The sequence below is a fragment of the Scyliorhinus canicula genome, chromosome 6, assembly GCF_902713615.1.
Source record: "Scyliorhinus canicula chromosome 6, sScyCan1.1, whole genome shotgun sequence".
Taxonomy (NCBI): domain Eukaryota; kingdom Metazoa; phylum Chordata; class Chondrichthyes; order Carcharhiniformes; family Scyliorhinidae; genus Scyliorhinus; species Scyliorhinus canicula.
The window spans coordinates 5,210,334-5,222,342 of record NC_052151.1 but is presented as its reverse complement, the minus strand read 5'-3'; the positions used below and the strand labels follow the sequence as shown (position 1 = coordinate 5,222,342).

At 55.0% G+C, this 12,009-nt stretch overlaps 1 protein-coding gene across 1 annotated transcript in view; it reads right to left on the bottom strand.

The window, feature by feature from the left end:
* LOC119966917 (alanine--tRNA ligase, mitochondrial-like) overlaps positions 1–11,515 on the bottom strand; it is a 73,950-nt gene extending 62,435 nt beyond the window's left edge. Inside the window, exons 1-2 of the mRNA XM_038798875.1 lie at positions 11,347–11,515; positions 4,679–4,828 (exon numbers count right to left, since the gene is read on the bottom strand). Of these exons, the coding sequence (XP_038654803.1) occupies positions 4,679–4,828; positions 11,347–11,515 (319 nt within the window). The remainder of the gene's footprint in view (positions 1–4,678; positions 4,829–11,346) is intronic.
* Positions 11,516–12,009: the final 494 nt, after the last annotated feature.

The window sequence follows — 12,009 nt, the reverse complement described above, 5'->3', positions numbered from 1 at the left end:
GGGGGGGGGGTAATGGAGAGGGTTATAACACAGTCTGATAGTGTGTGTGGGGGGGTGGGTAATGGAGAGGGTTATAACACAGTCTGATAGTGTGTGTGGGGGTAATGGAGAGGGTTATAACACAGTCTGATAGTGCGTGTGGGGGGGGGTAATGGAGAGGGTTATAACACAGTCTGAGAGTGTGTGGGGGGGGGGGTAATGGAGAGGGTTATAACACAGTCTGATAGTGTGTGTGTGGGGGGGGTAATGGAGAGGGTTATAACACAGTCTCATAGTGTGTGTGTGTGGGGGGGGGGTAATGGAGAGGGTTATAACAGTCTGATAGTGTGTGTGTGGGGGTAATGGAGAGGGTTATAACACAGTCTGATAGTGTGTGTGGGGTAATGGAGAGGGTTATAACACAGTCTGATAGTGTGTGTGGGGTAATGGAGAGGGTTATAACACAGTCTGATAGTGTGTGTGGGGTAATGGAGAGGGTTATAACACAGTCTGATAGTGTGTGTGGGGTAATGGAGAGGGTTATAACACAGTCTGATAGTGTGTGTGGGGTAATGGAGAGGGTTATAACACAGTCTGATAGTGTGTGGGGGGTAATGGAGAGGGTTATAACACAGTCTGATAGTGTGTGTGTGTGGGGGGGAGGTAATGGAGAGGGGTATAACACAGTCTGATAGTGTGTGTGTGTGGGGTAATGGAGAGGGGTATAACACAGTCTGACAATGTGTGGGGGGGGTAATGGAGAGGGTTATAACACAGTCTGATAGTGTGTGTGTGGGGGGGGGGGGGGGTAATGGAGAGGGTTATAACACAGTCTGATAGTGTGTGTGTGGGGGGGGGGGTAATGGAGAGGGTTATAACACAGTCTGATAGTGTGTGTGTGGGGGGGGGGGGTAATGGAGAGGGTTATAACACAGTCTGATAGTGTGTGTGGGGTAATGGAGAGGGTTATAACAGTCTGATAGTGTGTGTGTGGGGGGTAATGGAGAGGGTTGTAACACAGTCTGATAGTGTGTGTGGGGTAATGGAGAGGGTTATAACAGTCTGATAGTGTGTGTGTGGGGGGGGGGGGTAATGGAGAGGGTTATAACACAGTCTGACAATGTGTGGGGGGGGGTAATGGAGAGGGTTGTAACACAGTCTGATAGTGTGTGTGGGGTAATGGAGAGGGTTATAACACAGTCTGATAGTGTGTGTGGGGGGGGGTAATGGAGAGGGTTATAACAGTCTGACAATGTGTGGGGGGGGGTAATGGAGAGGGTTATAACACAGTCTGATAGTGTGTGTGGGGTAATGGAGAGGGTTATAACACAGTCTGATAGTGTGTGTGGGGGGGGGTAATGGAGAGGGTTATAACAGTCTGATAGTGTGTGTGGGGTAATGGAGAGGGTTATAACACAGTCTGACAGTGTGTGTGTGGGGGGGGGGTAATGGAGAGGGTTATAACACAGTCTGATAGTGTGTGTGGGGGGGGTAATGGAGAGGGTTATAACACAGTCTGATAGTGTGTGTGGGGTAATGGAGAGGGTTATAACACAGTCTGATAGTGCGTGTGGGGGGGGGGGTAATGGAGAGGGTTATAACACAGTCTGATAGTGTGTGGGGGGGGTAATGGAGAGGGTTATAACACAGTCTGATAGTGTGTGTGTGGGGGGGGGGGTAATGGAGAGGGTTATAACACAGTCTGATAGTGTGTGTGTGGGGGGGGGGGTAATGGAGAGGGTTATAACAGTCTGATAGTGTGTGTGTGGGGGGTAATGGAGAGGGTTATAACAGTCTGATAGTGTGTGTGTGGGGGTAATGGAGAGGGTTATAACACAGTCTGATAGTGTGTGTGGGGTAATGGAGAGGGTTATAACACAGTCTGATAGTGTGTGTGGGGTAATGGAGAGGGTTATAACAGTCTGATAGTGTGTGTGTGGGGGGTAATGGAGAGGGTTATAACACAGTCTGATAGTGTGTGTGGGGTAATGGAGAGGGTTATAACACAGTCTGATAGTGTGTGTGGGGTAATGGAGAGGGTTTATAACACAGTCTGATAGTGTGTGGGGGGTAATGGAGAGGGTTATAACAGTCTGATAGTGTGTGTGGGGTAATGGAGAGGGTTATAACACAGTCTGATAGTGTGTGTGGGGGGGGGTAATGGAGAGGGTTGTAACACAGTCTGATAGTGTGTGTGTGTGTGGGGGGGGGTAATGGAGAGGGTTATAACACAGTCTGATAGTGTGTGTGTGTGGGGTAATGGAGAGGGGTATAACACAGTCTGACAATGTGTGGGGGGGGGGGTAATGGAGAGGGTTATAGCACAGTCTGATAGTGTGTGTGTGGGGGGGGGGTAATGGAGAGGGTTATAACACAGTCTGATAGTGTGTGTGTGTGGGGGGGGGGGGTAATGGAGAGCGTTATAACACAGTCTGATAGTGTGTGTGTGTGGGGGGGGGGGTAATGGAGAGGGTTATAACACAGTCTGATAGTGTGTGTGTGTGTGGGGGGGGGGGGGGTAATGGAGAGGGGTATAACACAGTCTGATAGTGTGTGTGGGGGGGTAATGGAGAGGGTTATAACACAGTCTGATAGTGTGTGTGTGTGGGGTAATGGAGAGGGTTATAACACAGTCTGATAGTGTGTGTGGGGGGGTAATGGAGAGGGTTATAACACAGTCTGATAGTGTGTGTGTGTGGGGTAATGGAGAGGGGTATAACACAGTCTGACAATGTGTGGGGGGGGGTAATGGAGAGGGTTATAGCACAGTCTGATAGTGTGTGTGTGGGGGGGGGGGGTAATGGAGAGGGTTATAACACAGTCTGATAGTGTGTGTGTGGGGGGGGGGGGTAATGGAGAGGGTTATAACAGTCTGATAGTGTGTGTGTGTGTGTGTGTGTGGGGTAATGGAGAGGGTTATAACACAGTCTGATAGTGTGTGTGTGGGGTAATGGAGAGGGTTATAACACAGTCTGATAGTGTGTGTGTGGGGGGGGGTAATGGAGAGGGTTATAACACAGTCTGATAGTGTGTGTGTGGGGTAATGGAGAGGGTTATAACAGTCTGATAGTGTGTGGCGGGGGGGGGGTAATGGAGAGGGTTATAACACAGTCTGATAGTGTGTGTGTGGGGGGGGGGTAATGGAGAGGGTTATAACACAGTCTGATAGTGTGTGTGTGGGGGGGGGTAATGGAGAGGTTATAACACAGTTTGATAGTGTGTGTGTGGGGGGGGGGGTAATGGAGAGGGCTATAACACAGTCTGACAATGTGTGTGTGGGGTAATGGAGAGGGTTATAACACAGTCTGACAGTGTGTGTGTGGGGTAATGGAGAGGGTTATAACACAGTCTGATAGTGTGTGTGTGGGGGGGGGGGTAATGGAGAGGGTTATAACACAGTCTGATAGTGTGTGTGTGGGGTAATGGAGAGGGTTATAACAGTCTGATAGTGTGTGGCGGGGGGGGGTAATGGAGAGGGTTATAACACAGTCTGATAGTGTGTGTGTGGGGGGGGGGGGTAATGGAGAGGGTTATAACACAGTCTGATAGTGTGTGTGTGGGGTAATGGAGAGGGTTATAACAGTCTGATAGTGTGTGTGGGGGGTGGGGGGTAATGGAGAGGGTTATAACACAGTCTGATAGTGTGTGTGTGGGGGGGGGGGTAATGGAGAGGGTTATAACACAGTTTGATAGTGTGTGTGTGGGGGGGGGGGGTAATGGAGAGGGTTATAACACAGTCTGATAGTGTGTGTGTGGGGGGGGGGGGTAATGGAGAGGGTTATAACACAGTTTGATAGTGTGTGTGTGGGGGGGGGGTAATGGAGAGGGTATAACACAGTCTGACAATGTGTGTGTGGGGTAATGGAGAGGGGTATAACACAGTCTGACAATGTGTGTGGGGTAATGGAGAGGGTTATAACACAGTCTGACAATGTGTGTGTGGGGTAATGGAGAGGGGTATAACACAGTCTGACAATGTGTGTGTGGGGTAATGGAGAGGGGTATAACACAGTCTGACAATGTGTGTGTGGGGTAATGGAGAGGGGTATAACACAGTCTGACAATGTGTGTGTGGGGTAATGGAGAGGGGTATAACACAGTCTGACAATGTGTGTGGGGTAATGGAGAGGGTTATAACACAGTCTGACAATGTGTGCAGTAATGTAGAGTTGTTACACCCTCCCAAGGATTTGTGATACCATCTATCTGACACTGTTTTGCTGTTACAGTATGATCCTGGCCTTGATAAATGACTGACGTTGTTTGTGGATACTCCTCCCTGGTCGTACAAGTACAGGCATGGGATCGGCGCTCCCACTCAGTTCCGCGCACTTGGAAGTTCTCAAGGAACAAGAGAAGGAAGCATCATGCAGTTTATTTTTTGGACATGATTCAAATGTGTTTTGAGATTATTTTTTAAACAATAAAGTTACTGTTTGAAAGGAAATCTTCCATCGCCAGCTTGGCGTATCAGATTTTGCGTTGGTCCTTGTCGAAGTTATTCGGAGTTCAAGCCTACTCATTGGATTCGGCCGAGTTTGGATTTGATTCCGGTCGATGACATCGCTCGTTACCGTGGTACACTGCTCCTCATCGCCCTACTTGACTGGGTGGCAGCCAACACCTCTTCAGCTTTCCAGCTGGGTGGGACTACACTTGCCCGATTCCAATCTTATTAATGTTATATCCAGTGAATCACCTGGAGTGGCACCTCTTCCTTCTACTGCACCATTAACTGTGATCTCTCTATTTTGATCTACATGTTGCTTCTTGGTGACGTCTGAAAACATAGTATTGCTGAAAAAAAGAGACATATTGAAGCTTTCCATCTTCCACTCATCAGAACACTCTGCGAGAATACAACAAGCCAGGGAAAACAACAACTTTATACTGTATGAGAATGCAGTGCTGATTGGTAGAGGTGTTGTCATGGAGAATATACCAGTTGATAGTGACTGACAGTTAACTGCTGAGGGTTGTTTGAATTTAGACCAGCAGCTTGATCCTGATTAGTCAAGGTATTGCCCTGAGGAATGAGTCAGTGAATGGCTGTCACTTATTTTGTTTCCATTGGTATTTTTTTTTTAAATTTCAAAATATATATTTTTTTAAATTGAGTATCCGATTGTTTGTTTTCTAATTAAGGGGCAATTTAGCGTGGCCAATCTGCCTACCCTGCACATCTTTTTTGGGTTGTGGGGGAGAAACCCACAGAGACACGGGGAGAATGTGCAAACTCCACACAGACAGTGACCTGGGGCCGGGATTGAACCTGGGTTGTTTGCAAAGTGAGACAGCAGTGCTAACCATTGTGCTGCCCTTACATTGGTATTCTTCCAGTGTTGCTGTGAGTGCAAGATGAAATCTTGGAGATCTGTATTTTCAGCAATCTTATAGGCAATCTCTTGGAGTCGAGAATGACTTGTTTCTATGCTTAAATGATTGCTCAGGTGACAGGAATCCCATGTGCGAGCTACAGTCTGTCAAAGGTGAGCAGACAGTGGTTGGAGGAGTGGGTGGTGCCCTCTGTTGGACATTTGCAATATGGCAACAGTGAGCTGTGAGCTATTTGGTTGTCCCATCTGGAAAGGCTCAGGGAGTGAGATCTTCAGGGTGAATGAATGGGTTCCTGAGGTTGGGGAAGTATCTCTGGCTGACACTTACCCAATACCCTATCTGGTTAACTTTTGCCACTTAAGACATAGTTAGTTTGAACATCCGTTAAGATGTCACATTGTACATTGGAGTCCAGCAGCCACCACCTGTTATCAAGCGTGTCTCTTCGCTCCAGTGGGCGAGTGCTGGCAACTAAGTACTTCAGCACCAAGCTAGGCAATGAGCCACAGATAAGTGAATCTCTACAAAACAATGGGTGAAGGTGGAGCTCTCGAAGGAATATTTCTTCCTTTACAACATCATTGGTTTATTAGCCTTATGGCTGTTGGCAAGATTGTGCAGATCCATTTGGGTATCAACAGTCTACATGCTTCAAGTGTTCATTATATCAGAAGAATCTGGAGCATGCAAGTGTTTTAAGAAGTGTCCATAAGAATCAGTGGTGAGGACAGGGCCCTTTGGGGCAGCACAGTAGCACAAGTGGATTGCACTGTGGCTTCACAGTGCCAGGGTCCCAGGAACGATTCCCTGCTGGGTCACTGCCTGTGGAGAGTCTGCACGTTCTCCCCGTGTCTGCCTGGGTTTCCTCCGGGTGCTCCGGTTTCCTCCCACAGTCCAAAGATATGCAGGTTAGGTGGATTGGCCGTGACAAATTGCCCTTAGTGTCCAAAATTGCCCTTAGTGACCAAAAAAGGTTAGATGGGGTTATTGGGTTACAGGAACAGGGTGGAAGTGAGGGCTTAAGTGGGTCGGTGCAGACTCGATGGGCCGAATGGCCTCCTTCTGCACTCTATGTTCTATGAAAGATGTATTGCAGGTTAATGCTTGTAGATCTGAGTAGATGCAATACAACTGAGCAAGCACTAGAGGGAGCACGGAAGAGCTATAAATACACAGGGACAGGAAGTGAGGACACACTTCACGGAAGGCAGAGCTGGTAGCAGGACACAGGCAGGCAGCATTTGAGGTAGCCGTAAGTTAAGCTCTGAAGTGAGAACAAATTCACATCTTCTCCACCTTGGAGACGACGAGCTTTATTAAGACACGAGGAACAACACAGTGCTCAAGTGAGGGATGGAGATCAGGCTCATAGCTGAAGTTTTGAAGTGTGGCTGGGGTCTAAGTAGTCAAGCTTCATAAATAAACCCAAGGCCAGGATTGAATCCGGGTCCTCGGTCAGGCCAGGATTGAACCTGGGCCCTCGGTCAGGCCCTCGGTCAGGCCAGGATTGAACCCGGGTCCTCGGTCAGGCCAGGATTGAACCGGGGCCCTCGGTCAGGCCAGGATTGAACCCAGGCCCTCGGTCAGGCCAGGATTGAACCCAGGTCCTCGGTCAGGCCAGGATTGAACCCGGGCCCTCGGTCAGGCCAGGATTGAACCGGGGCCCTCCGTCAGGCCAGGATTGAACCCAGGCCCTCGGTCAGGCCAGGATTGAACCCAGGTCCTCAGTCAGGCCAGGATTGAACCCGGGCCCTCGGTCAGGCCAGGATTGAACCCGGGCCCTCGGTCAGGCCGGGATTGAACCCGGGCCCTTGGTCAGGTCAGGATTGAACCCAGGCCCTCGGTCAGGCCAGGATTGAACCTGGGCCCTCGATCAGGCCAGGATTGAACCCGGGCCCTCGGTCAGGCCAGGATTGAACCTGCGCCCTCGGTCAGGCCAGGATTGAACCCGGGGCCTCGGTCAGGCCTTCGGTCAGGCCAGGATTGAACCCGGGCCCTCGGTCAGGTCAGGATTGAACCCGGGCCCTCGGTCAGGCCAGGATTGAACCCGGGCCCTCGGTCAGGCCAGGATTGAACACATGTCCTCGGTCAGGCCAGGGTTGAACCTGGGCCCTCGGTCAGGCCAGGATTGAACCTGAGCCCTCGGTCAGGCCAGGATTGAACCCGGGCCCTCGGTCAGGCCCTCGGTCAAGCCAGGATTGTACCCGGGCCCTCGGTCAGGCCCTCGGTCAGGCCAGGATTGACCCCGGGTCCTCGGTCAGGTCCTCGGTCGCGCCAGGATTGAACCCGGGCCCTCGGTCAGGCCAGGGTTGAACCTGGGCCCTCGGTCAGGCCAGGATTGAACCTGGGCCCTCGGTCAGGCCAGGATTGAACCCGGGCCCTCGGTCAGGCCAGGATTGAACCCGAGCCCTCGGTCAGGCCCTCGGTCAGGCCAGGATTGAACCCGGGTCCTCGGTCAGGCCAGGATTGAACCGGGGCCCTCGGTCAGGCCAGGACTGAACCCGGGCCCTCGGTCAGGCCAGGATTGAACCCAGGTCCTCGGTCAGGCCAGGATTGAACCCGGGCCCTCGGTCAGGCCAGGATTGAACCCGGGCCCTCGGACAGGCCCTCGGTCAGTCCAGGATTGAACCCGGGCCCTTGGTCAGGCCCTCGGTCAGGCCAGGATTGAACCCAGGCCCTCGGTCAGGCCAGAATTGAACCTGGGCCCTCGGTCAGGCCAGGATTGAACCCGGGCCCTCAGTCAGGCCAGGATTGAACCCGGGCCCTCGGTCAGGCCTGGATTGAACCCAGGTCCTCGGTCAGGCCAGGATTGAACCCGGGCCCTCGGTCAGGCCCTCGGTCAGGCCAGGATTGAACCCGGGTCCTCGGTCAGGACAGGATTGAACCTGGGTCCTGGTCAGGCCCTCAGTCAGGCCAGGATTGAACCCGGGTCCTCGGTCAGGACAGGATTGAACCCGGGTCCCGGGTCAGGCCCTCGGTCAGGCCAGGATCGAACCCGGGCCCTCGGTCAGGCCTGGATTGATCCCGGGCCCTCGGTCAGGCCAGGATTGAACCCGCGCCCTCGGTCAGGTCCTCGGTGAGGCCAGGATTGAACCCGGGCCCTCGGTCAGGCCCTCGGTCAGGCCAGATTGAACCCGGGCCCTCGGTCAGGCCAGGATTGAACCCAGTCCCTCGGTCAGGCTAGGATTGAACCCAGGTCCTCGGTCAGGCCAGGATTGAACCCGGGCCCTCGGTCAGGCCAGGATTGAACCCGGGCCCTCGGTCAGGCCAGGATTGAACCCGGGCCCTCGGTCAGGCCCACAGTCAGGCCAGGATTGACCCCGGGTCCTCGGTCAGGTCCTCGGTCAGGCCAGGATTGAACCCAGTCCCTCGGTCAGGCCAGGATTGAACCCAGGTCCTCGGTCAGGCCAGGATTGAACCCAGGCCCTCGGTCAGGCCAGGATTGACCCCGGGTCCTCGGTCAGGTCCTCGGTCAGGCCAGGATTGAACCCAGTCCCTCGGTCAGGCCAGGATTGAACCCAGGTCCTCGGTCAGGCCAGGATTGAACCCGGGCCCTCGGTCAGGCCAGGATTGAACCCGGACCCTCTGTCAGGCCAGGATTGAACCCGGGCCCTCGGTCAGGCCCTCGGTCAGGCCAGATTGAACCCGGGCCATCGGTCAGGCCAGGATTGAACCCGGGCCCTTGGTCAGGCCCTCGGTCAGGCCAGGATTGAACCCAGGCCCTCAGTCAGGCCAGGATTGAACCTGGGCCCTCGGTCAGGCCCTCGGTCAGGCCAGGATTGAACCCGGGCCTTCGGTCAGGCCTGGATTGAACCCAGGTCCTCGGTCAGGCCAGGATTGAACCCAGGTCCTCGGTCAGGCCAGGATTGAACCCAGGCCCTCGGTCAGGCCACGATTGAACCTGGGCCCTCGGTCAGGCCCTCGGTCAGGCCAGGATTGAACCCGGGCCCTCGGTCAGGCCAGGATTGAACCCGGGCCCTCGGTCAGGCCTGGATTGAACCTAGGTCCTCGGTCAGGCCAGGATTGAACCCGGGTCCTCGTTCAGGCCCTCGCTCAGGCCAGGATTGAACCCAGGCCCTCGGTCAGGCCAGGATTGAACCCGGGCCCTCGGTCAGGCCCTCGGTCAGGCCAGGATTGAAGACGAGCCCTCGGTCAGGCGAGAATTGAACCCGGGTCCTCGGTCAGGCCAGGATTGAACCCGGGCCCTCGGTCAGGCCAGGATTGAACCTGGGCCCTCGGTCAGGCCCACGGTCAGGCCAGGATTGAACCTGGGCCCTCGGTCAGCCCCTCGGTCAGGCAAGGATTGAACCCGGGCCCTCGGCCAGGCCCTCGGTCAGGCCAGGATTGAACCTGGATCCTCGGTCAGGCCCTTGGTCAGGCCAGGATTGAACCCGGGTCCTCGGTCAGGCCAGGATTGAAGCCGGGCCCTCGGACAGGTCAGGATTGAACCCGGGCCCTCGTTCAGGCCAGGATTGAACCCGGGCCCTCGGTCAGGCCCTCGGTCAGGCCAGGATTGAACCCGGGCCCTCGGTCAGGCCAGGATTGAACCCGGGCCCTCGGTCAGGCCAGGATTGAATCCGGGCCCTCGGTCAGGCCAGGATTGAACCCGGGCCCTCGGTCAGGCCAGGATTGAACCCGGGCCCTCGGTCAGGCCAGGATTGAACCCGGGTCCTCGGTCAGGCCCTCGGTCAGGCCAGGATTGAACCCGGGTCCTCAGTCAGGTCAGGATTGAACCTCCGTCAGGCCAGGATTGAACCCGGGCCCTCGGTCAGGCCAGGATTGAATCCGGGCCCTCGGTCAGGCCAGGATTGAACCCGGGCCCTCCGTCAGGCCCACGGTCAGGCCAGGATTGAACCCGGGCCCTCCGTCAGGCCAGGATTGAACCCGGGCCCTCGGTCAGGCCAGGATTGAATCCGGGCCCTCGGTCAGGCCAGGATTGAACCCGGGCCCTCCGTCAGGCCAGGATTGAACCCGGGCCCTCCGTCAGGCCAGGATTGAACCCGGGCCCTCGGTGTGGCCAGGATTGAACCCGGGCCCTCGGTCAGGCCAGGATTGAACCCGGGCCCTCGGTCAGGCCAGGATTGAACCCGGGCCCTCGGTCAGGCCAGGATTGAACCCGGGCCCTCGGTCAGGCCAGGATTGAACCCGGGCCCTCGGTCAGGCCAGGATTGAACCCGGGCCCTCGGTCAGGCCAGGATTGAACCCGGGCACTCGGTCAGGCCAGGATTGAACCCGGGCCCTCGGTCAGGCCAGGATTGAACCCGGGCCCTCGGTCAGGCCAGGATTGAACCCGGGCCCTCGGTCAGGCCAGGATTGAACCCGGGCCCTCGGTCAGGCCAGGATTGAACCCGGGCCCTCGGTCAGGCCAGGATTGAACCCGGGCCCTCGGTCAGGCCAGGATTGAACCCGGGCCCTCGGTCAGGCCAGGATTGAACCCGGGTCCTCGGTCAGGCCAGGATTGAACCCGGGCCCTCGGTCAGGCCCTCGGTCAGGCCAGGATTGAACCCGGGCCCTCGGCACCATGAAACAGTTGTACTAATCACTGCGCCGCCCTCTCTCATGGCTGCTCTGATTGTAATCTTACCTCCACATTCCTGCCTTCCCCCAATAACCATTCAACTCCTTGCTCATGAAGAATCCATTAACCGCTTCTTTGAAAGAAAACGGTGGAAGCAGAGACTTTATTCAAAGACTCATGGCCCTGAGAGGAAAGGCTCATTTGTGTCTTAAACATGCAGCACGGTAGCACAGTGGTTAGCACAATTGCTTCACAGCTCCAGGGTCCCAGGTTTGATTCCCAGCTTGGGAAACATGCAGCATGGTAGCACAGTGGGGGCAGCACGGTAGCACAGTGGGTAGCACAATTGCTTCACAGCTCCAGGGTCCCAGGTTCAATTCCCCCCTGTTTCCAGGTGTTATCATAGGCTTTCTTTCACTGCAGGTGCTTTGTCGTTATCTTGTGGCTTTGTGTTGGGCCCTCTGATCCACGTGTCAGTCTGTCTCTGAGGTCCCCCCCCCCCAACCTCGCACCTGTTCCAGGCTGTTTTCTGCGGCCCCAGTGGCTCTCATGCAACCCCTCAGTTCTATCAGTTGTTGCCTTCGAAGAGGTCTTGGAATAGACATGAATGGCCTGCACACTTTCTGGAAGACATGCTCCGACCCTCAAATGGTGACCTTGATCTTCTCCAGATGGAGACATTTCGATAGGTCAGCCAGTCAGTTTGCAGCTGTGGGTGGTGCTGCTGATCGCCAGCCGAGCAGGATTCTACGGCGGGCGATTAGGGAAGCAAAGGCCAGGGCGACAGTTCTCTTCCCCATCTAAAGTTCTGGCTGGTCTAGTACCCCAAAGACTGCCACTCTCGGGCATGGATCCACCCTCACCCCCACAACTTTGGACATTCCCTCGACAACGGCTGTCCAGAACCCGACATGTAGGTGTGGTTGGCCGGGCGACTCTGGCACTGTTCACATTTGTCCTCCACCTCCGGGAAGAACCTGCTCATTCGGGTTCAGGTCAGGTGTGCTCTGTGCACCATTTTAAGCTGCATTAGGTTGAACCTTGCGCAGGAGGAGGTGGAGTTGGCCTGGTTCAGTGCTTCGCTTCAGAATCCCCACCCTACTTCCATCCAAAACTCCTCCTCCCATTTTTCCCCTGTTCCGCTCAATGGGAAGCGTGTCCTTTCTAAAAGTCGT